Genomic DNA, 26,992 nt, shown 5'->3' on the forward strand with positions numbered 1-26,992 from the left:
CTCTCCTACATAAACACATACAAGGAAACAGAGAGAGAGACTCACTCAGTGAAGAAGGTTATGTAGGCGCACACACATGCACACACACACACACACACACAAACACACAGTGAGACCGTGACCATTTTCATTGTCAAGTCAAATTTATTCATAAAGCACATTTAAAAACAGCTCACGCTGACCAAAGTGCTGTACAATTAAATCACAATAAAATAAAATATCAAAACAAATAGAAAACAGAAACAAAACAATTAGACAGCAAAAGCGCGGTCACCCCTGGATTTAAGTTTAGATTGGGGGACTGCCAGGAGCCCTAAGTTGGAAGACCTGAGGGGCCTGGTGGTAGAATAGGAGGTTAAGAGGTCTGTGATATAAGATGGAGCCTGCCCACTAAGGGCTTTAAAAACGAACGGGAGCACCCTAAAATCAACCCTGAACCGCACTGGAAGCCAGTGGAGAGAGGCCAGGATAGGGCTAATATGGTCTCTTTTCCGGGTACCGGTCAGGAGCCTTGCAGCTGCGTTTTGGACTAGTTGTAGGCGGGACAGGGACGAATGGCTAATTCCCGTACACAAGGAATTGCAGTAGTCTAGCCGGGAGGATATGAAGGAGTGGATGACCTTCTCAAGATCTTTGGGTGACAGGAAAGACTTGATTTTGGTAATGGTGCGGAGTTGGTAGAAGCATATGTACATATCAGAGTCATTTTATTTAAGGAAACGTCATAACAAAATGGCTTGTTCACATGTTCACATGTTGCAGAAATTATATTATTTCTCTGAATATAGTTTTATAACAATTGTATTATTATTTATTTAAATATTATATTAGATAGATCAGCAGGCTCCATGTTACTTCAGTAACAACATATGTTTATTTGTGTTATCATAGTAACGGTAAGTATTTTGGTTCAAAATCAAATTTGGTTATCATTGCTGGCCTCCGTGCCCCTCAATGCATATATAGGGTATTAAGTTGGAGGCATAACACAATCACAACATTGTTTCTCAGTTTTCAGGGTATTTAGCTAGGGGGTAAGGCCATTTTGCCCAGCTGTGTAAGGTACACATCTAAAACACATGAGCCATAAGACAATCTGCTACAGACCTGCTTCCATCTTATTGCATACTTAATAGATAGTCTTTCAGAATGCTTGATGCTTGGTTCAGTTAATTGTCGTTAGCTGATTCCTGCAACCTTTGTGTATACTGGCTGGTGAAGAAACCCACCTAGAAAAAGCCAAAGAATAAAAACAAACAAAAACAAAATTGTATTATGACTCAACTTCTGTTGCACAGTCAGTGTGGTAACTCTTTGCGATAGAAATATACGACTTAACCATACTACTCAATTTACTGCGTTCCATGATATCATAACAAATCTTACAATAATGTGGGTGATAGTCATTGGGGAGGGTGATTTTCAACAAGAGATCCAGTCAGGGTGTGTGGTGTGTTAATTACCTTCACAAGGCCCACGGTGACCAGAATCAGTAGGAGCAGACCGCCCAGCACTCCACCAGTGATCTCTTTAGTGAACTTGGGCTCCTCATAGACCTCCACCTGAGTCCCAAGCTACGGAGAACACAAAAAACAGCTGCATCATTCATTCATACATTCATTCACTCATTCATTCATTCACTCATTCATTTATGAATTTGCCATTCATTCATCCTTCCCCCTTCTTTCTTTTCTTCCTTCATTCATTCATTCATTCATTCATTCATTCATTCATGCATTCATCCCCAAGGGTAATGGCTATAACAGTGTAACCAATTAGTAATCAAAGTAACCAATGCTTTCAGTTTCGTCATAAATGTATTTTGTGTTCATGTTTAAATGTACTCAGGGTGTGTCATGTTACCATAGTGAAAGAGGAAGACTGCAAGCCATCAGCCGAGGGCAGGATGTATTTGTTTGAGTCATATTCCAGATTTGACTCACTGACCAAAATAATCTGACCAGACCTAACTCCAGTCTGACAACAAGAGAGAGAGAGAGAGAGAGAGAGAGAGAGAGAGAGAGAGAGAATGACAAAATGTGACAATGTTTTATTCTTTATCCTAATTGATTGGTCAAACTAAATCTTTTTTTCATGCTTTCTGTCAGTAGGCATTACCTGTGATATCCACCCAGAGTGCACTTTGCCGGAGATTTTATAAAACACGCAATCCTTCTTCTTCAGGTACACATCGCACTTAAACACTCTGCAGGCAGCCACAGAGCAGTTCTGAGCAGAGCCAACAGGGCAGAGAGGAGACAAGAGTACGATCGACCGAAGTATGAGACTTTCAGTGGATGATAATCACTATTATGCTGGTGAATCATTAGAGAGTATTCAACGACTGGAAAGCTTTAGTGTTGCGATGGTCTTGATTAAAGTACAGAGAGAAGCGCTCACCATGATTTGTGTCTTTTTTAGAGTTTCAACAGGAAGGTCAGTGGTTGGCTTCATGTCATGGCTCCTCTGGCAACCTGCAATCTGAAGTAAGAATCAAAATGGCTGTCCTCAACACACAAGACATGATAGAAGCCTGCCATCTGAAGTAAGAATCAAAATGGCAACTGCCCAACCACAACTTCTGCACAGCAGGATACAACAACAACGCACAACTGGCACTCTTTCACACTACAACACTGCTAAACACAACAACATGACTGCCGAACCATAGAACCTGAGCAGCAGGATACAACAACAACAAAAACCGAGCTGTCTTCGTTAAAATTTTCAATGGGCTTTTCAAGCAGGCACCTTCCTTCATCAGTGTTTGGTTGAACTAGGCCCACAACACCTAATGGACGTCCTTTAAAAAAGGTGTGCTCCATATTTGTTCAAAAGGCGTGCTGAGCATCTTGATTTCATGTGTACACATTTAGACACGCACACACACACACACACACACACACACACGCACCCTGTACAGTCTGTCCATACTCTCATGAATGCAACATGAAAAATGATGAAAGATTGGCACATAATATTCCTAGGTTAACCAAGCTAAACTTGACTTAAGGAATAATTCCCTACAACTGTTACAGCCAAAACTACATCTTTTACCGATAAAGCCTTCATATCAGACCAGATATCCATCTTGCCTAGTTTAACAGGAACACGGATCATGACAGACAGATTGAGTCGTCTGTTGCCATTTTCCACCTGAAATCAATGAACACACAGAGGGAAGGGAATCAGCAGTCAAGTAGTGGCGAGGTCTGAGTTTACAACAGTTGTTGTTTGCACACTTTTTTTGTTTGTTTGTTTGTTTGTTTGGTTTAGCACATATATACCTGCACCAGCCTCAAAAATGAAAGGAACTGTATCTTGCTAGACCACATAACGTAAAGTTTTTACCACTTTCCCAGTCTTGTAAGCAAAGGGGAATTTTTTTCAGTGCTCTGTGGGTGTGACCAAAAATAAACAGGCAAGCAACCTTTTAGTGGTTCAGCAGCTACAAAAGTCATCTCCTCTACCCGTAAATTATATATATATTTTTTTTTCATCAAAGGGGGGGGGGGGGGGGGGGGGGTGACACACATTGACTCAGAGCACAGAGGCAGTGGGCTATGCACCATGCACACATGACCAGCAGCTCACACATGCATCAGCACTAGAGGTGCATAAAGGTTAGAACCGGATAGAGGAGATGGCCTTTGTGGCTGCTGAACCACTTATATGTTGCGTGCCTGTTTATTTTTGGTCACACCCACAGAGCACTGAAAAAAACTCACTGTCAGTACCCTAGCAGAGAGGCTCTTAGAAGCTTTATGATTTGTTTGCGTATGCTTTATTAGGCATAGGCTTACACTACAACACTGTAAGGGTTCATGAGTGCATTACGTATAAATATTAAATAGTTGTATAGACTTACAGCATTCATAATGAGGCACATTATGAAGACTCTTCAAATGAAAATATAATGAAATAAAGCCTGCAGTTCATACCACTGACAGTGGCCTGGCAGAGAGGAGCCCAAGAGGGGCCCAAGGGTACCTGTAAACGCTGTGTCACTGGTCTCTCCACAGAGAGGAGCCCAAGAGGGGCCTAAGGGTACCTGTAAACGCTGTGTCACTGGTCTCTCCACAGAGAGGGTACCTGTAAATGCTGTGTCACTGGTCTCTCCACAGAGAGGGTACCTGTAAACGCTGTGTCACTGGTCTCTCCACAGAGAGGGTACCTGTAAATGCTGTGTCACTGGTCTCTCCACAGAGAGGGTACCTGTAAATGCTGTGTCACTGGTCTCTCCACAGAGAGGGTACCTGTAAACGCTGTGTCACTGGTCTCTCCACAGAGAGGGTACCTGTAAACGCTGTGTCACTGGTCTCTCCACAGAAAGGGTACCTGTAAACGCTGTGTCACTGGTCTCTCCACAGAGAGGCCCTGAGGGGCCCAAGGGTACCTGTAAAAGCTGTGTCACTGGTCTCTCCACGCTGCTCTCATCTGCTTTGAAGGTAACGTAGCCAGTTGTGTTCTCGTGTCTGTTACGGCCATGCATGGGAAATTAAGAAAAGGAGAGGAGTGTTAATGAGGAGTGTTAATGTGTTAAAGTCTTTAATCACAGCTCTGACTCTCCAGTGGATACGGCCCTGATGTGGCTCTGATTTGGCTGCTGTGGGGGTCAGATTTGGCATCCAGGAAGCAACTTGAAATCTTTCTGGCTTTCTGTGCTGTGTTTCACCTACCTCCTAATGACTACATGAATGCTGTGTGTCACCCACCTCCTACATGACTGCTGTGTGTCACCCACCTCCTAATGACTACATGAATGCTGTGTTTCACCCACTTCCTAATGACTACATGAATGCTGTGTTTCACCCACCTCCTAATGACTACATGAATGCTGTGTGTCACCCACTTCCTAATGACTACATGAATGCTGTGTGTCACCCACCTCCGTATGACTACATGAATGCTGTGTGTCACCCACCTCCTACATGACTGCTGTGTGTCACCCACCTCCTACATGAATGCTGTGTTTCACCCACCTCCTAATGACTACATGAATGCTGTGTCTGACTCCGATCTCTGTCTCTGCAAAGTGTCTGCTGTCTGGGGCGTGCAGATCGTTTCCACTGAAAAGGGAAGACAAGTGAGACTACTACGTGTGGCCCTTGTCTTTGGTCTCAACTTTCATCCCAGCTAGGATACAAGCACAGTTTACTATTTAAATATTCATCTTTGTGCGTTGGTTATGTGTGTAATATTGCGATCACACTGAGTATTTTTAACCAAGTTTCACTAAATGGTACTCCTTAACTGCTTAGGATGAAATACATTTTACAGTGTTGCAGATTACCTTGTCAAATTGGCAGTGAATGACACACTCTGATCAAAGGTAGGCCTGTCAGGAACACCGTACTGAACCACAAAGACAGCCTGAAGTAGAAGAGAGCACAGGTGATGAAAAACAACAGAAATAAAGTGTGGGACTCAAGCCCTTAGGCAAAGAGATACTGAACCTGTTTCAAGAAGTATTTTGTTCATTAGAAGACCTGGAGAGAACTAGCTGTTATCATACCAGCAGAATGAGATCATTAGAAGGCCTGGAGAGAACTAGCTGTTATCATACCAGCAGAATGAGATCAAAGCACTATTGGCCGGCTCTTGTTTCTGAAAGAGTTGTTGAACAACTACCATCTATCGGTCATTTTCAACACTCTCTCTCTGACTCTCTCTCTCTCTCTCTGTGGCAACATCATGGTTGCTTAACAAGGCTTCTGGGAAATGCCCCCCCCCCCGTGTGAACCCGACCAGTAAGCCCTGTATCTCTGTGTTCTGACTGACCGTGTCTCCAGCCGTGAAGATGGGTTTGTTGATGCTGCAGGTGGTTTTCCCCGGGGCCACTCCGTCTTCGCCGTCACGAGAGCTGCACGCCACCCTGCCCTGCTCCCACATCCAACAGATCACACCAATCAGCTTCCCATTGCTAAAGCAACTGTGGGTTTAGGTTGTCATCATCACTAGTCAAATTCTCTGTCACACACACACACACACCACCCATGCAATCACACACACAGAGACAGGCACACACTCCCAGACATAGACACACATGAATACAGACACACACATACATACACACACACACACACACACACACACACACACACACCTGGGTCTTGGTAAAGGTCCTGTAGCAGAGGCCATGAGGGTAGGACAGAGACACACACACATAAAGTCACACCTAGACACACACACACACACACACACACACACACACACCTGGGTCTTGGTGAAGGTCCTGTAGGAAAGGCCGTCAGGGTAGGACAGAGACACACGGGTGTTGTAGGAGTTTTCACCTCTATTCTCCACCATCACCGTCACATACAAGTCCTGCGCAACCCCTACATCAATGTGCGTGGCCCTAACAAGCACAGAATTACCTTATTAAGTAATGTTTTTTATCTTTCACTGAAAGGTACAGTGTGTAGTTTTTTAGTGGCATCTAGTGGAGAGGTTGCTGAATTGCAACCAGCTGAATAACCTACCCTTTAGATCAGTGTTTCTCAAACTTTTTCAGACCAAGGACCACTTAGCCAATAAAAAAAAAACTCGCGGACCATCTAACTAAATAGTATATCCCCGGAACAACAGGCCTCCAGACCTGGCACCAGACAATTATTAGCGGCACGTGATTTTCGCGGGTGGGCACTTTTTTATCGGTAGGCTAGTTATAGATATGACAATGCGCTAGGCAAAGCATCTGGAACCCTGCTCCATGCGTGACTTGGTTAAGTTACAAACTATAGTTCGCTCACAGCCTCATACTCCCATCACACACTCAGACACGCCAATGTATCACAAAACACCAATAAACAACACATACCGACCACGCGACCGCAGTAATTCACTACCAACCGTAGGCTAGCCGACTGGCATTAATATAGCCATCCTAGTAGTCAACTTTTCATAATTATGAGTTGTCATTATCCAACGTCACACAACACAGAATAAAGTTATCATCTTGCTGCGTCTCCGCAGCGGGAGAAAAAAAATGCTGTTTGAATGCAGCTCCGCGGCGGGAGTGACCCTTCTCCTTGTCTGTGTCAGAGGCATTCTCATTTAATTTTCTTTTCATTGTCCCTGTCTTAAGAGACCGATCCATGACCTTCTTAATAGATTAGGCTACTCTTTAATAGATTAGGCTTCTACTGACTGTGTTCTCTTCGTTCTGAGTTGTATGTTAGAAATGTCGCAATAATGTACTTGTGGCCGTCGCGGACCACTACGGGGCACTTGCGGATCACCAGTGGTCCGCGGACCACACTTTGAGAACGACTGCTTTAGATGCGTGTGCGAGTACCTACAGTGGCCGTCAAATGCCATTAAATCACAAGAAGCCCGATCTCGAGCCAGTGCTTTGGCTTGTCCATTGTGGGCTACTGCAGAAACATGCTGGTGCAACATGGCAAAATGCATGGAAGTGGACTCACTCGTTATAAGCTAACGAAAACACAGCGATTCATAGTCACAGGTGATTTAACACTAATGAAAACATAATTATAAATACTAGATTCCATTTATACTAATAGATGCCACAAACAACTACACACCTTTAAGATGGTAGCTCATAATTGCCACACAAATTTAGCTGATCATTTTGATTTGCTTTCACTGAGAGTGTCAGTATTTTCCATACATTGTGTCTTTGCATATAGCAACACACTGAATGCATCCAGCCCTGATGTGGAGGAGCTTAGCCGATTCGAGCCCAGAACAGAGCCGATTCGAGCCCAGAACAGTCGAACCGGGCCCAGAACAGAGTCGAACCGGGCCCAGGGTCGTCTGTCACATGGACACATGTTCTTCAGACTGACCCTGAGAAGTTGAAGTCCACTCGGAGGTTGTCCTCACAGATCTTGTCTGGTCCACAGTCGATCTCGAAGTTTAACTGTGGGAACAGAGCAGTTGCATGAAATGTCAACAAAAGTATAGACATAATATGAATGTATGTATGTATGTATATGTATGTGTATATATATATATATGTATAAACAAGTACTGGTGATCATACTCTTTAAGTTCAAGACATTCAAATCACAAAGCCTGACTGAAACATGTCAGGGTGAGGTCAGAGGGCGAGGTCAGAGGGCGAGGTCAGAGGTCAGAGGTGATTGGTGGTGATTTAGAGGCTTTTTGTGTCCTCATGCATTCGCTGCATTATAGCATTTCTTTAGACCTCCGTAACATTACCATCACACAACCCTGCAATGACACCATAAACCACATCAGTCTGGTCAGTCAGTAAGAATGTAGGGCAGGGTCAAACCCCTGGGGTGGGTTAGAGAGGTCAAACCCCTGGGGTGGTTAGAGAGGTCAAACCCCTGGGGTGGTTAGAGAGGTCAAACCCCTGGGGTGGTTAGAGAGGTCAAACCCCTGGGGTGGTTAGAGAGATCAAACCTGGGGTGGTTAGAGAGATCAAACCTGGGGTGGGTTGCAACCACAAAAATAGGCCTTGCAGCCCTTTGTAGCATCAGTCAGTCAACAGTTAATCGACAACGTCATCAGTATGTGTTCTCCTAGGTAACACAGTCAATCGACAACGCCATCAGTATGTGTTCTCCTAGGTAACAAAGTGTGTGTCTACAACATAAATGCATAAATATGTCATTTTCCTACAGAGAGATAACCATTAAATAACCATTTAAGCGATGCAAGCCGACTCACCATGTGATATGAAATGAGACGAGAATCAGTGGACAGTCTTGGCCGCAGGTTCCCCTCTCCAGTGATAGGGAGTCCATCAAAAGTAAAGGCCACCCTGTTAGCAATGGGGTTCAAGGCATCCTCTGGACACCCCTTCAATGGAATGATGGAGAGAGCAGTTGAACATGGTGGCTATTTGAATGTGAACCACCAGATGGCAATATTTCTCAAAAAAGAGTGATTGTAGACACTTGTCCTTCATCCAAAAAATGGGACGTTGAGCTTACGTGTGTGTGTGTCTGTGTGTGTGTCTGTGGGGGGGGGGGGGGATGTTGAGCTTACATGTGTGTGTGTGGGGGGGGGGGGGGCGTTGAGCTTACGTGTCTGTGTGTCTGTGGGGTGGGGGGGGGACGTTGAGCTTACGTGTGTGTGTGTGTGTGTGTCTGTGTGTGTCTGTGTGTGTGTGTGTCTGTGGGGGGGGACGTTGAGCTTACGTGTCTGTGTGTCTGTGGGGGGGGGGGGGGGTTGAGCTTACGTGTGTGTGTGTGTGTGTGTGTCTGTGTGTGTGTGTGTCTGTGGGGGGGGGGGCGTTGAGCTTACGTGTGTGTGTGTGTGTGTGTGTGTGTGTGTCTGTGTGTGTGTGTGTCTGTGGGGGGGGACGTTGAGCTTACGTGTCTGTGTGTCTGTGTGTCTGTGGGGGGGACGTTGAGCTTACGTGTGTTGCGAAACTGAGAGGAAGGCAGCTTTTCTGCAGTGTCGCTGTGATGCTGTCACTTGTAGCATGCTGGTTGGGTGCAAAGGTAGCTCGGGGCGTCTGACGCACGTGGTCCAGCGTAAACGTGTAGCTCAATTTCGCCCTTAAATCTACATTATATGGTTAAAACAGACATTATGGACGCATTCATCGGACAGGGAGTCAGAAACAAATAAGACACAACCCAACCTTCTCAGGATTATGATGAGGATAATAAGTCTTTGGTGTTTTACACAGTTAACATTTTAGTTGTCACGGAGACACAAATAGGAGTCATGTAAATCAAACTATCAGGGGATTCTGGGGACAGGAAATGTTCAAAACTACAAACTGAGCCAGGACTGTGCACGAACACTGGATATTGTTTTGGAGCGCACACACACACAGAACAGAAAGCTAGACGAGGGCAATTTGCCGAATTGAAATGTGGTGGTGTTGAGAAAAGAGTTGAAGAGTTGAAGAGTTGAAGAGTTAAATTTGGTAGTTTGTGGTGAGGACGACCTGTGCTGCCTGTCTGCAGTGACACTCGACATGAGGAAACACACAGAAGTGTTGACCGACCTGTGCTGCCTGCACTGCAGTGACACTCGACATGAGGAAACACACAGAAGTGTTGACCGACCTGTGCTGCCTGCTGTGACACTCGACATGAGGAAACACACAGAAGTGTTGACCGACCTGTGCTGCCTGTCTGCTGTGACACTCGACATGAGGAAACACACAGAAGTGTTGACCGACCTGTGCTGCCTGCAGTGACACTCGACATGAGGAAACACACAGAAGTGTTGACCGACCTGTGCTGCCTGCAGTGACCCTCGACATGAGGAAACACACAGAAGTGTTGACCGACCTGTGCTGCCTGTCTGCAGTGACACTCGACATGAGGAAACACACAGAAGTGTTGACCGACCTGTGCTGCCTGTCTGCTGTGACACTCGACATGAGGAAACACACAGAAGTGTTGACCGACCTGTGCTGCCTGCAGTGACACTCGACATGAGGAAACACACAGAAGTGTTGACCGACCTGTGCTGCCTGTCTGCAGTGACACTCGACATGAGGAAACACACAGAAGTGTTGACCGACCTGTGCTGCCTGCACTGCAGTGACACTCGACATGAGGAAACACACAGAAGTGTTGACCGACCTGTGCTGCCTGCTGTGACACTCGACATGAGGAAACACACAGAAGTGTTGACCGACCTGTGCTGCCTGCAGTGACACTCGACATGAGGAAACACACAGAAGTGTTGACCGACCTGTGCTGCCTGTCTGCAGTGACACTCGACATGAGGAAACACACAGAAGTGTTGACCGACCTGTGCTGCCTGTCTGCAGTGACACTCGACATGAGGAAACACACAGAAGTGTTGACCGACCTGTGCTGCCTGCACTGCAGTGACACTCGACATGAGGAAACACACAGAAGTGTTGACCGACCTGTGCTGCCTGCTGTGACACTCGACATGAGGAAACACACAGAAGTGTTGACCGACCTGTGCTGCCTGCAGTGACACTCGACATGAGGAAACACACAGAAGTGTTGACCGACCTGTGCTGCCTGTCTGCAGTGACACTCGACATGAGGAAACACACAGAAGTGTTGACCGACCTGTGCTGCCTGCACTGCAGTGACACTCGACATGAGGAAACACACAGAAGTGTTGACCAACCTGTGCTGCCTGTCTGCAGTGACACTCGACATGAGGAAACACACAGAAGTGTTGACCGACCTGTGCTGCCTGTCTGCAGTGACACTCGACATGAGGAAACACACAGAAGTGTTGACCGACCTGTGCTGCCTGCCCTGCAGTGACACTCGACATGAGGAAACACACAGAAGTGTTGACCGACCTGTGCTGCCTGCTGTGACACTCGACATGAGGAAACACACAGAAGTGTTGACCGACCTGTGCTGCCTGTCTGCTGTGACACTCGACATGAGGAAACACACAGAAGTGTTGACCGACCTGTGCTGCCTGCAGTGACACTCGACATGAGGAAACACACAGAAGTGTTGACCGACCTGTGCTGCCTGCAGTGACACTCGACATGAGGAAACACACAGAAGTGTTGACCGACCTGTGCTGCCTGCAGTGACACTCGACATGAGGAAACACACAGAAGTGTTGACCGACCTGTGCTGCCTGTCTGCAGTGACACTCGACATGAGGAAACACACAGAAGTGTTGACCGACCTGTGCTGCCTGCAGTGACACTCGACATGAGGAAACACACAGAAGTGTTGACCGACCTGTGCTGCCTGTCTGCTGTGACACTCGACATGAGGAAACACACAGAAGTGTTGACCGACCTGTGCTGCCTGTCTGCTGTGACACTCGACATGAGGAAACACACAGAAGTGTTGACCGACCTGTGCTGCCTGTCTGCAGTGACACTCGACATGAGGAAACACACAGAAGTGTTGACCGACCTGTGCTGCCTGCAGTGACACTCGACATGAGGAAACACACAGAAGTGTTGACCGACCTGTGCTGCCTGCAGTGACCCTCGACATGAGGAAACACACAGTGGCGTTGACACTCAGCGGCTCCGAACAGTTCGACACCCTGGTGGGGATTTTTGAGGGGCTGTAGAACACTTCAGTTTCCACGGAAACAACAGGTCTGGACCTGGGGATGACATGCATCACAAAGACAGAGAGAGAGAGAGTGAGAGAGAGAGACAAAGACAGAAACAGTCAGCCAATTAATATAATGGCAGCAATAGATTCCAAAGTTCGGCAGGTCAGTGGATATGGGTTCCATGTCTATGGTCAAATCCAGTATCACCTAGCTGAATAGAATCACTGGCACACACAGATCTATTATTCACAGTCTTACACTAACCTACATTACAATCATGAAAAATCAACACCACCAAACTGTTTCTGTGTTTGTGTGTGTGTGTGCGCGCGTCTATGCTGCGATTTAATAAGTGCGAGAAAGAATAAGAGAACCTGAGCAGCAGAACCGCTCCCTTGGACCCGACTGCAATGTCAGGCAGCCCGTCTCCACTCTGATCCAAAGCAGACTGGGCCACAGTCAGGCCAAAGAACCGCAGTCCGGACTGCACCGATGAACCTGCAATCCTCTGTTATGGACAACGCAACAGAAAGAGAGTTCAACAGAAGTACTGATAATCACACATCACTTAGCTGTTTTCTTCAGTTTTTACCAAGGTAACAAACACAGTCGTCTGTCATTAGAGAGACAGACAGACAAGAGTGAGACGAAAAGAACAGAGAGGAGGAAACAGAAGTAATGAAAACATGGCATTTCTACTCTGGTGGGTGTTCTCTATATGCCTTGTCATGACATGCAGTAGTTTAGGAACTACTGCGAACTATATTATGGATGAACATGAATAATAGAATAATGTATAATAAAAATAATAGACAGTCATGTATTGTATTGTGTCAATACTCTAGCCTGGACTAGTCTGTTTGCTGGAGGGCTCCAACACTAGTCCTGTTCTTTAAGAAACCCATAGAGAGTTCATAGAGAGTTCATAGTTGTGTTTTTTTCATGAGTGTATTCTGCCACAGTGTTTTAAATGATCCAACATTGGGGGCCTGAAAGGTCTGTGGCCAGAGGGGTATGGGAGCAGACTTATGTTGTAGTTTTGGTTCGTGTTGATCGGAGCAGACTTATGGTGTAGTTTTGGTTCGTGTTGATCGGAGCAGACTTATGGTGTAGTTTTGGTTGGTGTTGATCGGAGCAGACTTATGGTGTAGTTTTGGTTGGTGTTGATCGGAGCAGACTTATGGTGTAGTTTTGGTTGGTGTTGATCGGAGCAGACTTATGGTGTAGTTTTGGTTGGCGTTGATCGTAGCAGACTTATGGTGTAGTTTTGGTTAGTGTTGATCGGAGTTTTCATTTCTGACGTTTGGTGAATGGGGGTTTCATTTGTTAGAGTAAGGGTCAAAGCTTGGTCATACTTTTCCCAATGCTTAAATAGATCCTTAATGCTTAATGTTCAATCATTCTCTGTTTCTCTCTCCAACTCTGTATGTGTCTCTCTCTTGTCTCATCAATACTCTCTCTCACCTGCGAGTATTTGGGGTTCACTCCTCGTGTCCTCCCGTTGAAGATGTACACGCTGCCCTGTCCGTTATCCTCCAGAGGAGCTCCCACTGCCACATCCCTGATCCCATCCCCGTTCAGGTCTGCCAGGCTGGCCAGAGACGAGCCGAACCTCCCCCTCTGACCCTCCATCCCCAGCAGGGACACACCAGCGTCAGACACCACCGTGGAATCCTGGGAGCATCAAACATCAACTCAACCCTTCATAATAAATCTCTTACATCTAAGGTACCTATTCTTGAAATACTACAGAGGTATTTTTTGGGGGAATGTATTTTGGAGTACCACCTTGTCACTTCATAAATGAAAGAGTGTGAACGTGCTATTGTACCGTCACAAAGACCACTGCTATGCTGGGGGTGGCTTTGTGTTAGAGACCAAGTGACAGTCTCCTCATTTGTCATTTGTTTTTCAGAAAAAAAAGTTTTTTAAATTTTGAATTACTGCATTTGTTTACCCATGCTGTGTAAAAAAGAAACAAACAAAACTATGGAATAAATGTATTTATAAAGTCTTGAACTAAACATGAGGTATCTCCCTGTCTGTCTCTCCCTGTCTGACTCTCCTTGAACTAAACATGTGGTATCTGCCTGTCTTTCTCTCCTTGCTCGGTACTAAATGTCATGTCCAAACAAAGACCCTTATTATAACATGAAGGAAATAGTAGAATGAATGGGAGATGGTTATTACACTATGACACTATGACCCTCACTGAATGGGAGATGGTTATTACACTATGACACTATGACCCTCACTGAATGGGAGATGGTTATTACACTATGACACTATGGCACTCACTGAATGGGAGATGGTTATTACACTATGACACTATGACCCTCACTGAATGGGAGATGGTTATTACACTATGACACTATGGCACTCACTGAATGGGAGATGGTTATTACACTATGACACTATGGCACTCACTGAATGGGAGATGGTTATTACACTATGACACTATGGCACTCACTGAATGGGAGATGGTTATTACACTATGACACTATGTAGATACTTCTATTGGGTTTTTTTGTATGATTTTACCTCCTCAAAAAACTGATACACAAACACTCGCCCCTCTCTCCCTCCTTCTGTGTGCATGGGGGCAGACGCCAGAATCAGATCAGTGTTGGAGTCTCCATCCAAATCCACCACACACACCTCTGCTCCAAAGTAAGCACCGATCTGAGACTGAGAGAGAGAGAGAGTGCCGTGTGTGTGTAAGTGTGTGTGTGAACCAGAGAGATAGAGAGAGAGAACGTTGCTATAAAAATCAATTAATGCAGCAGTTATCTAAAATAGTAGTAATGTCCTTTGTTTCTTTCAGGATAAATAAAATATCTATCTTTCTATCTATCTATCTGTCTATTAGTCTAGTCTATCTATCATCACATGATAAAAGAGCTCTCTGAACACTCTCTCTCTCTCTCTCTTTCTCTCTCTCTCTCTTTCTCTCTCACTCTTTCTCTCTCTCTCTCTCTCTCTCTCTTTCTCTCTCACTCTTTCTCTCTCTCTCTCACTCTTTCTCACTCTCTCTCTCTCTCTCTCTCTGTCTCTCTCACTCTCTCTCTCTCTCTTTCTCTCTCACTCTTCTCTCTTTCTCTCTCACTCTTTCTCTCTCTCTCTTTCTCTCTCACTCTTCTCTCTCTCTCTCTCTCTCTCACTCACTCTCTCTCTCTCTCTTTCTCTCTCACTCTTTCTCTCTCTCTCTCTCACTCTCTCTCACTCTCTCTCTCTCTCTCTTTCTCTCTCTCTCTCTCTCACACACACACTCTCTCTCTCTCTCTCTCTGTCAGACCATAAACTATACACCCATAAGCTGGTGAATCCTCATCACAATGATTCTGAGTTCCATTAGATCTCACCTGTTGATCTTCCTTCTCCAAACTCGTCTGTATCCCAGAAGGATGGAAGACCACCACCACCCCTTTATGCCTGTACCGCGGAGCCCCAAGTATAACATACCTCTGGCTGTTCCTCAAGGCCACTGTCAAAGAATATCCTAGAACATGTGACATGAACATGTGACGTGAACGTGACACATTACGGATGTTATCCCTCTGAGAGAAGAAATGTCTACAACATGGTAACAAGACAGTGACACTACGGTAACAAGGTAACAACAAGGTAACAACATGGTAACAAGACAGTGACACTACGGTAACAAGGTAACAACATGGTAACAAGACAGTGACACTATGGTAAGTTGTATTATCCTCTCATCCTAAAAAGAATCATCTAGAAAATGAGGGTGGTAGGGTGGTAGCCACATCAATTATAAAACTCTTGTAACCTGGTCTGCGGCCATTGAGTAATGATATGAGATGAAATGATAGAATAGATATGAAAATTAGCTTTTGCAGCATTTTACAGACAGTCCCGTCATAGTCCTCGAAGGACTACAATATAGTGCATTGGATGTGAAACACAAACAAACTAAGTGGCAGTACATTCAAAATAAAACATAGATTATACTTTATAATTACTCATGCACAGTAATACATTGTAATTAGTAATTAGTAATAATCAGTATACATTATTCCAGCCAATCAACAACGTTGCTTCAGGAGCACTGAACAGTAAGGATGTATTTTATTGGCTGTTGAGTCCAAATATCAATAATCCATCAGCAGGATTGAGGACGGCATCAATAGAGTAAGATGTTGCACCAATTTGATTGGTTTTCCTTTTTACTGTAGGTAATATTGAGGAATGGTTACAGTCCTTGGATATGTTCCCTTGGTTATGATCCTGATTCAAGTGAATAGTATATTTGTATTAAAGACACATCCTCACCCAGGTAACTATCGTCTCCGTTTGTTTCCAGAAGATTAGCTTTTTGAAAATCTGAGTGTCCTCCACTGATGTTGTATTTCTGATACCCCCCTCTCCACTGGTATGCTCCAACAAAACCCATTACAATGCCCTCCTAAAAATGGAACAGGCCAAAATGAGCGTAAGAAAAGCATACATGCATAAATACAGACATACGTAAAGTACATACATACATACATACAGGTTACTCACTTAATAAGACTATAAAAACAACAGTCTGTATAAAGTAGAATTAATTTCTTCTTCCTCTAGAAGTAATGTTATAGTTTCAGGCATTGATGAATGAATGTAGACTCCTCCCCCCAACTCTCCAACTCAAAACTTCAAAGCATGCACACTCACAAACACACACACACACACACACAGAGACACACACTCACAAACACAGACACACGCTTACACACACAGCCTAACGCGTACACATTTTGTAATTCACGTAAACACATAAATGTCACTGAATCGGTTTAATCCAGAGGTGCACGATGATGGCATCCTCTCTAGGTTCATCATGGAATGATCACTGTTACTAGGCAACAAAGAGCAAAAGATAAGCGCAGTGTTCTCAGTGTTTTTACCTCTGGAGAGTGATATGGTGCACCACTGAAGCCCTCTTGTGCCATCTCCAGTTTCGTAGAACCACCACCTCCTAAAAGAACCAATAGAACCACGTGCCAGACCCTCTGAGAAATGAACTCATTTGCATGTATTCATTCAACAGACACTTTCATCCAAAGCAAGCCTGAATCCAAATCGTTTTCATTTTCCTTTTCCTTTATTTCCCTATAGTTTCTTCAGTGTGTCTGCTCCCTGACTATTGAAGGAGTTGCAAATCAGAATTAAGGATCAAAGTTAATAATGATTGACAATAATCAATAATCCAATGGTATGGATGACATACCCTCAACAGATATAATATTCTCAGTATGGATGACATACCCTCAACAGATATAATATCCTCAGTATGGATGACATACCCTCAACAGATATAATATCCTCAGTATGGATGACATACCCTCAACAGATATAATATTCTCAGTATGGACAACATGCTCTCAACAGATATAATATTCTCAGCATGGATAACATACCCTCAACAGATACAATATTCTTCTCCAGTGTCTCCTTGAGTCCATCCAGAGCTCGGAAGTCGCTCACTTTGAACTTGTGTTTTTCCACTGGTTCGGATGCAATGATCTTCAGTTCTTCATCAGAAACATGTCCAACCTGTGAAATTCCAAGATGGTTGACTGCAAGTTGGAAACGTTGTTTCGCCACGGTTTGGTGCAAGCCCTGCTTTACTTTAAAAGTTGTTCGGTACTATGTTTTGTGTTTGTCTTTTTATTGGCGTCTTTGGAAAAGATTCAAACATATAAAGAACACCGCACTGTGTAATTCACATGTAACTGAATCGTTATATAGGTTTTGTCAAGGGAAAAAAGGAAGCTAACTAGCTAGCAAGGGATACATGCTAGCTAGCTAAGATGCTGAATGATTTGTTTCCCTGATATATTCACTGATATATTGTGAATATATCAATATATTGTGGTGTAAAAGCCGTTCTTACATATTTGCAGGATTTCCAACCAGCACAAAACTACCAAGTGAATAGCCTGAACTTAGCAATTGAATTAATATTTCAACAAAATCTTTAACCATCTGGAGTCTGGAGCTTTGCAGGTGACTGCAATTATTTAACTTATATAATATTGTGGGGAGACGATGAATACATGAATGTCCTATTTGGCCTAGCCTACTATCCAAATAGGACATTCACATATCACACATATAGATGTTTACAAAGGTCAAATAGTTGCCATACTTTACAGTAGTATTTTAAATGTAGCAAAATCCTACCCCAATCGCAAAACGAATTATATTTTTCTTTGCTGCGTTTTCGACTGCAGGCTTCAAGTTTTCCTTGTCGTCTGACACGCCATCTGTGATCACCAGCAAAACCCTACTGGCATGGGGTCTGGCCCCGGCACTCTCTGTGAACAGCTCAAAGCTGCGGAGACGGGAATTAAAGTCAGCGACAGGCACAAGAAGATTCTATCTCTCTCTCTCTCTCTCTCTCCATCTCTCCCTCTCTCGTTCTCCCTCTCTCTCTCTCTCTCTTTCCATTTCTCCCTCTCTCATTCTCCCCCTCTCTCTCTCTTTCCATCTCTCCCTGTCTCTCTCTCTCTCTTTCCATCTCTCCCTCTCTCCCTGTCTCTCCCTCTCTCGTTCTCCCTCTCTCTCTCTTTCCATCTCTCCCTCTCTCTCTGTCTCTCTCTCTCTCCCTCTCTCTCTCTTTCTCTCTCTCCGTAATTTAAGCTGTTGTACGTCTCATGTCATGTTGTGAGCACTGATACCATAAGTCGTCATCATCATGAATGTTAAAAACATTGCGTGCGACTCACACAGTGGTGTTAATGGCTTTGGCAGTATAAGTGGAAGTCATTTCTTGTTGAATGTTCATGATCTCTTTCTCCCAATCTTTTCCTTCCTTGTGATGGTTGAACTGTTCAAAGTTTAAAGGAGTTTCATAGCCACTGGAATACTGTGCAATGGCGAACTGCAAAAACAAGGAGAGGTAGGTTCAACAGAAACACAGACACCGACACAAGCCAAGAGTGGAACATGATAGTAAGATGGTGCCTATCATGACAGTCATCATTTAGTAAAACTGTTGCATTTTCACAACAACTATCCTTTACATACTTTTCAAAGTTTCATGGTAACTTTACTGGTGGGTAAACACAGGACACCCTTACATTAGTGCGTGTGTCACTGCTTGCACCTAAGCAAGGTAAAGGTGATAAGGTGAAAAGGTCCATTAGTGCATATACAGTAGTTGAGTCAAAATAGGACTACTATGAAGCTGATATGACTGATGTGTGAAGGTAGAAAGAATAAAGAAGGACAGAGGAAGGAGGATAGAATAGAGAAAGACAGAGGAAGGGATGAAGGGATGAAGGGAGAGAGAATAGAGACGGACAGAGGAAGATGAAGGGAGAGAGAATAGAGACGGACAGAGGAAGGTCAATCTGTTTCCCCTCACCTGTGTGTCTTTTGCAATGAACTTCTTGATCAGGTTTATCACAAATTTCTTCATTGTAATAAATTGATAGGGCGACAAGCTTGCCGAACCATCTAGGAGAAAGACTATATCAATGCCACTTTGGCAATCTGTTTTTGGATGAGGTAGAGAGAGAGACAGAGAGAAGAGAGAGGGGGAGAGAGCAGTCTGTTTTTGATCACTTTTGCATTTCATAGACAGTATATAGCTGATCCTGAAACAAGTCCAACTGTAGCGAAGGGGGAGAGCAGTCATCCCATCTGGCCTTAAATCCAGGCCTACAGGGTACCAAACCTGCACTCGGACCGCAACCCCAAAGAGCCAGGCTTGATGGCATGGCAGTCAGAGCACATACTCATCTGTAGTGACGGCACTCCGTCACACTGACCCTGATCTAAGTATTGATTGATTGATTGATTGGTTCGTTGATCACGATGCCATACCTCTGAGAGTTGCGGGTACAGGACCCCTCACTGAGAGGCTCTGGCTGATGCTGAAGCACATCCCTCCGTACAGAGTGAGGCCATCACACTCTTTGGGAATGGTAGGACCACAAACCTGAGGGACAGAGAGAGAGAGAGAGGATGCTGAAGAAGAAGAAGAGGAAGATGAGCAGTTCATATGATCTCATTATCAAACCCTCAAAACCTGGAGGTGTTCTTAGGACAAAGAAGGAAAGGAAAATATTTGTTTTAGTTTTTTTTGTAGTTATACACGGGAAAATATGTGCTATTGGTTGGGGACTTTTCACTGTGACCAGCCCTCTCACTGTCACAACAAACAAACAAACAAACAAACAAACAAACAAACAAACAGGCACCCTCTTTCCCTGAGAGAAGCTGGCATGGCATTGACCGTATAGTAGAGGCTCTGGGAAACCCTCTAAAGAGCTGCTATCGATTTACTTCGAACTTAAGACGACATTGGCACAAAAGTCTTCATACTTTTTAATGCACTGTATCATGTATGTTGTATCTTCTTGTTTTTCTCTCTTTTTTATAGTTGTATGTCTGTTATTTTATATGGAACTTGGCGTCTGAAATAAAGATTTATATATATTGAGCAGTACTGTTAAAAAGGCCATAGGAACTATTTGTTAAGTTGCCCAGTAGAGCATGTTTCTGTTTATGACCATATATGGTAATTGCGTGGGTCATGTGACTCCACTCCACACGGTACAGTTTTAGTTTGTTGCTTCACGGCATAAATAGAGTGGCAGTTTGCTTCAAGCAATAATATCATACAATTGAATGTTGACGTTGTTGAACTCGTGTGCGTCCATGTAAAAAACCACACACTTGCAATCACACACTTGCATAATCACACACTTGCATAATCACACACTTGCACAATCATACTTGCACACGCACAACCACAATCACACACACATACAAACAGACACCCACCTACAATTCATTCCATTTAATTGTGTGAAAGCAATACAAAGTGCAAATAACCAAACTGGATATCCAAGTCTCCATTCTTTCCCATTCTCACCGGATGCCCCTCAGTGATAACACATTTCCCGACCCCCCCTCTATAACAAGTACTCACCACTGCCGTGGAGCCTGTCTCTCCTGCAGTCATCGTGAGGCCCAGGGACAGGTTGGCTGCAGGGCTGGGTACTGTTTCAACACATGAGAACGCATTGTCATGGAGATGGAGATGACTCATGAATCCTTCCCGTGGCCTGCTGTTCAGAAGATAAGAACTAGAGAAGTGGGAGGGGTTGCGAGTTCTTGAGATGTGTTTTGTGTGTGATGTAGGTGTGCATGTCATTCCTTCTGGTGTCTGGATGGTAATTCTTTATCTATACCTTAATTTAAGTATTTTTATTTGTTGACTGTAAACATACTGACAGATAAGAGACAGAGAAATAGATCCAGGATTAGGCCAAGAGAGCGAGAGAAAGATAATCACCATGTATCTGTAGCGGTGAACAGGAGCTGATCCATCCATCCACCCTTCCACAACACACACACGTCTAACTACATACATCTATATATCTACACATGTACATACCCTTTATATGTAGCGGTGAACAGGAGCTGGATGAGACCTGGCAATGGTAAACCTGTCCCTTCCCATCCACACTGTGTTGCTCTAAAGGGGCACTTACCAGCAGACTAGAGACAAGGCAGGTGATAGGTTAGGACATGATTTGAGGAGATTTGAGGACATTTAATATTTGATATGACATTAAACGATACAAATACCAGAAAAATACCAAAATACGATGGTACTTAAAGCAATATGACACTCGTGTTGGTGGGGTTGATAAAGGATATCTTTGCGGGTTGTGATTCGGCCGTAGGCATGAGGTCACAGGTCATTTGAGTGAAGAAAGGTTGCCCATGGAGGACATTTTGGCCATTGTTGCCAGGCAACCACATGAGTGGATCCTAGTATGCTGGTTGGTTCTGAATCTGAATCTGAATCTGAATCTGCTTATCCCCGGAAACAAATGTGTTGAGTAACATATAATGGGGAAGTGCCCTATCAACAGCGCTCAGCAGCATTGCTCAAAATTAGCAGCTGCAAAGTGAGAATCCTGTCACTCATCTATCAGACACTGAGCTCCATCACTCTGTACCCAAAGCACGCAGCGGCCGCCATGTTCATGTGCCTCACCTGCTGCTGTCCAGCTGGGTCACTCTGTACCCAAACCATGCAGCAGCGGCCGTCGTGTTCATGTTCCTCCAGGCCTCCGGCTCCACGTTGAAAGGCCTCGCCGTCTGAAGAGCTAGAAGGGGATGGTCACAGTATGGTGAGGGTGTAGACTGCATCACGTGAAAAAGAGCAGAGAGAGCTGCCCTCACAAAGGGCAAGACAACCGTTTTCACAGGAGAACAGAGAAATTGTTCAAAACGTGTTGACAGTCAGCAGTGTGAAAACCAAGGGCGTAGGTTTGGTCTCAGCATTGGTAGGGACACTGCCCTGCAGCCACCCACCCCAAACCTACGCCCTTGGTAAAAACTATCCAGTCTACTAATTGTTCAAAACTTGTTGACAGTCAGCAGTGTGAAAACCAAGGGCGTAGGTTTGGTCTCAGCATTGGTAGGGACACTGCCCTGCAGCCCCCCAGCCCAAACCTACGCCCTTGGTGAAAACTATCCAGTCTACTAATTGTTCAAAACGTATAGACAGTCAGCAGTGTGAAAACTGTCCAGTCTGCAAATTCTTCAAAACTTATCAGCAAAGGAGTTCGATGTGGTTAATTCTGAAAAGTAACAATGACAGAGGTACAAGGATAAAGAGATGTGGTTAGATCTGTATGAAATGGGTTGGAGGCGGCTTTGTCCTCAGTTCATCTGCCGTGATCGCTCTTGCTTTATGCTTAGAGTTTTTGAGATGCTCCATGGACCAGCTCAGCAGCAGTTAACTCCTCTGAAATAAACTGTTCAGTATCTTCACACCTGTTTGCCCTGAGAAGTTTCTTGAGAAGCTTTTAGAATTTTCCACGACATATTATATGATCCCTTGGATAGTAATAACGCTCGGTTCCCTGTAATCTCTCGACCAATGTCAGCAGTCAACTAAGCATGGTTAGTGTCTGTATTAAATTGATGAATTACTGTGCAGGAAAAACAGCAGCCTGAAGCTATAGATGTAGAGCAGGGTGATGATAAATCAGCAACAGGGGTTCAGGTGAGACGTTGAATTGTCCATTTTGGTAAAGATTATGTGGGATATTTTTTATGTTTAGATGAACATGGATTCTCATCAGTATGAAAGGCTCACTTTTGGAAGGCAGACCAGGCGGGAAGCAGTAACTTAGCTATTGACATGATTAACTGACGTTAAAGTCAGCAGTAAAGACACCACTAAGGCACATTCCGAGAAACCTCCGGGGTCCACACACATACAGGGTACCCAGCAAAGAGGTACAGGGGTACCCAGCGAAGAGGGAATAGTTCATGCTGATTGGTTTTGGCAAACAGCCAAACAGAACAGACCACATGAAGATATGGGCCTTAAAAAGGCATGCAGGACGTTCACACAATGAGATGATCCATGGGTATCCCCTTATTGTAGCTTATCGATTACAATAAAACTTCAGATTCCTACATCCAGTCTCCGGTCTTCCGATTGGAAAAAAAGGTGTAGTGAGACGCTGTCTCACTGCAGCAATTGTATTAAATTGCTGTTTTTTAATGAGATGTTTAGACAATGTTACCCATGTTATCATTCACACTGGCTATTTTGAGAATAAATGTTATACTTGTAGGTAGTATAAAGGTGCTCTAAGTTGGGATGCCCAAATTTATACATCATATAATTCATTAATACATTATTTCATTCCTCAGAAATCCAGTACAGATGATGTAGGCCTAGTACAGCTCCATATAACCTGAACAAATTACCTACATATTAAAAATTAATTTCAGAACAAACAAATGCATTGCATGTACTTCTCAGTAGGTCATTTTGTTCATTAAGGCAGGATTTTGAAATACATTCACTCAGAAATCCAGGCTAAGTTTTCTTTGCTCTTTAGAGAACAGTCAGTGTGGGCGACAGTGTCCCTGAAGGAAGTCAGTGTAGAAGGGTCCTGGACATGGGGAGTGAACCATACCAGCCTGATCCGAAATTCATCGAAGTACAGCAACTTCTGCACACGAAGTTACGGTTTCAGGCAAAGTGGTATAGTCAGTCACAAAACGTTTTTTTTAGGGTTGGATACAGATATACTGTTACTGTATATTGGCATAGACATATGTTTGGGATATTCCAAAAAAAAAGACAACAAAAAGAAGTGATGTTAATACTTGCCAAAAAATGTGGAGAACGTTTTTTATTCATTTATTTAATTATTCATTATTATTTATTTTCGGTACAGAATACTGTTTTGTATTTAAAATAAGGTTTTATTATTCGTATTATGTTTAAATCAGTTACAAGTTCCACAAGTTAGTACACAAATGTTAATATACAGTATTTTAATAAAGTTTGCCTGTTCAACATAATATCAACTACGTTTTTTTTTTATATGGTGCGGGGGAGGGGTAGTGTCCCTACCAATGCGGAGACCAAACCTACGCCCTTGGCTGGATGTGACACAGATCCCACCCCAAATCTGGCCTCGACATGAGGCCCATCTGTGTCTGCAGGGTCGGCTATTAAAGGGTTAGGGTTAGGGTTTAGACATGAGGCCGATCTGTGTCTGCAGGGTCGGCTGTTAAAGGGTTAGGGTTAGGGTTAGACATGAGGCCGATCTGTGTCTGCAGGGTCGGCTGTTAAAGGGTGTACCAGGCGAGCCGAAGGGCAAAAACGTGTGAAGAAGCTGCACTGACACAGTCACTTACACAGACACTGACACTGACACAGTCACTGGCACATACACTGCCACAGTCACTGACCAAAGAGCCAAGGGCTCTTGGAAGGATCCTGACCAGAGCAGAGCTTTATGTGGTACCACCTCATTAATAATTTACCACCAGAAGTTACAAAGAGATAAATTAAGTTTATTATATTATATTATTAAATGATGACTGAATAAGATAATGTTCTTGGAATGACATGTGGTGTTTATGACTAAGACGATTCAGCTGATTTCAGCTATCGATACGAGACCATTTCGGTGTAGATGTTTACACAATCGCTGTGTAACATCTGTGGAAACAGATACACCCACTTGTAAAGTTCCTAGACAGAAACCTTCCCCACACTCTCTCACTGGTCTTTTCACATAATGATATATACATGCATTCACTATACTGTTAATTAATGGTGGTTATTTTGAAAGATCCCGACCAGATCTGTTCTGTGTTATCGCAACGGGATATAATAGCAGCATGCACGTGTTATCGGTTATGTTCGCGTTGTCATGTTAATCTAATTAATAGACGTAGCATATCGATTGTTTAACAGACTTGGATCGATTGTTTAACAGACTGGCCACTAACCGGTGCAGCTACGCTAGATCTTCTATGCGAAATAACTAACTGTGCTCAGAGAGAACTCACACATAACGACCCTGACGGTATATTTCTATCAGAGGGACCTCACACATAACGACCCTGATGGTATATTTCTATCAAGCACTCTTGGTCTCAAGGCTGAAAGAAGAAAGAACACACAAAATGCAGAGATTCGGCTGTGATGAAACAAAGTATCTCCACAGGGAGGATAATGTGTATTATATTATCAATATTAGTAGAATATAATATGATACCGTGCCCTTCCAAAGACATGTCATGAAACCATTAAACTGTACGGCAGCAATGCCTCAATCTCACCCTGAGAATTTTAAATCACTTCTGTGCTGTGAATCTGTAGTCCCAAGTTTATTATCAACTTCATATGAATTCATGTGGTAAATCTGACATTGCAACCACCTGCTATTTAACGTGCTGGTGTAGTATTCATTGTGTAATAAATTGGATGCCATACTTCATCACGTTGCTACACACTTATTTAAGGTAGATTAAGTCTACCCACAGAGACTGCCAACCGAGACTTACCCCAAAACAGACACAGCAGTGTTCTCCCCAGTGTCCCTCGAGAGGTTCCCATGGTGAGAGAGGTAATAAGAACAGGATTGTGAGGAGACGAGAGTGAGGAGGACAAAAAAGAATCCATGTGTGATCATATCAGACGAGTCCAAAGAAATACCCTATTGCCTCATACGCTCACACCCACACACACACAGTCCAGCAGTCTGTAAACACACATTTTTTTTTTTTACAATTTTTTACAATCATTGTATGCATGTTGGGGGCACTTAATGTCACTGATAGCTTATGACTTACTTAAAGAGCAGTGATAGTGGACAAATCTCACCAGCGATAACTACATCTATATTTTTCCTTCATACATGCACATTTCTATGCAAATGCTGTATTACCACTTTTGTTTACCTGGTACTGACCAAACAAACCAAACAAAGCAGAAAACTGAATTCATTTTCTGCAAAAATCAGAATAATCTGTCTCATTTCAAGTGTATAGTTTCATTTGTCTGTCAAAATACAGTATCTTTCCATCTACAATCATTTTAATTTTGTCCGGTTTTGAACTGAAAGTTAACTGTTTAGAACAGAGTATCTAAATGTCTGCAAATATTGCTATAGTTGCACACTGTTTTGTTGGTGGTGACCATTGACTGAGGTGTCCATGAATTTTGGAAGAAGTGGTCGTTGAATGCATTTTGCATCTAAGCAATGCAAAAGTATCCACAGTTTAGTTCACACATATCTAAACACATCCACAGATATGGTGAAATGTTTTGAAAGTGGACATGGTATTGGGACAAATGTGAAAATGATAACTGTAATGAAACCCAGGTTACCAAATATTATGGCCGATGTAATCAGCAGTATGTACTTCAGGTTAATATATATAAACCATATTAACCATATAAGCGTCTGCTAAGTATGAGACCTTTACAGTAGTTGCGTTTTTGGGTCACTTTGTCTCGTTGATGGCCCATGACTTACAGGGACAGGCTCTGACAATCTTCTAACACACACACACACACACACACAGTGGAAATAAGGTAATTTATTGGGTTAAGGACATGATTAGTGTATTGATTTGCAACATTTTTATTTGTAATGGAAGTGAGGAATTCATATATGTTTTCATTTAAACATTGGTGGGTAATATGACACTGTGTACAGAA

General features: G+C 43.7%; 1 protein-coding gene across 5 annotated transcripts; it reads right to left on the reverse strand.

The window, feature by feature from the left end:
* Window positions 1-187: 187 nt before the first annotated feature.
* Window positions 188-26,459, reverse strand: LOC105913031 (integrin alpha-X-like). Of its 5 annotated transcripts, XM_031564294.2 has the most exons (31): window positions 25,834-26,457; window positions 22,001-22,112; window positions 21,392-21,495; window positions 20,924-20,994; window positions 19,813-19,956; window positions 19,352-19,479; window positions 18,711-18,865; window positions 18,166-18,316; window positions 17,400-17,535; window positions 16,887-16,957; window positions 16,273-16,405; window positions 15,342-15,478; window positions 14,521-14,667; window positions 13,444-13,653; window positions 12,354-12,487; window positions 11,068-12,027; window positions 10,133-10,890; window positions 9,356-9,504; window positions 8,662-8,793; window positions 7,812-7,885; window positions 6,217-6,358; window positions 5,782-5,880; window positions 5,294-5,373; window positions 4,983-5,069; window positions 4,397-4,475; window positions 3,058-3,156; window positions 2,401-2,481; window positions 2,119-2,229; window positions 1,864-1,977; window positions 1,464-1,574; window positions 188-1,229 (listed from the first exon to the last, which is right to left on the reverse strand). In XM_031564294.2, exons 1-31 carry the CDS (start codon window positions 25,959-25,961, stop codon window positions 1,170-1,172), a joined length of 5,097 nt encoding a protein of 1,698 aa, XP_031420154.1. In that variant the 5' UTR covers window positions 25,962-26,457; the 3' UTR covers window positions 188-1,169. The 5 variants fall into 5 exon arrangements, 4 of the variants coding, with proteins under 4 accessions (XP_031420154.1, XP_031420175.1, XP_031420159.1 ...); XM_031564315.2 differs by lacking the exon at window positions 10,133-10,890 and having other exon boundaries at window positions 11,885-12,027; window positions 25,834-26,309; XM_031564299.2 differs by lacking the exons at window positions 22,001-22,112; window positions 25,834-26,457 and having other exon boundaries at window positions 19,813-19,927; window positions 20,924-21,486.
* Window positions 26,460-26,992: the final 533 nt, after the last annotated feature.

This window comes from Clupea harengus, chromosome 1 (assembly GCF_900700415.2).
Source record: "Clupea harengus chromosome 1, Ch_v2.0.2, whole genome shotgun sequence".
NCBI classification, from domain to species: Eukaryota; Metazoa; Chordata; class Actinopteri; order Clupeiformes; family Clupeidae; genus Clupea; species Clupea harengus.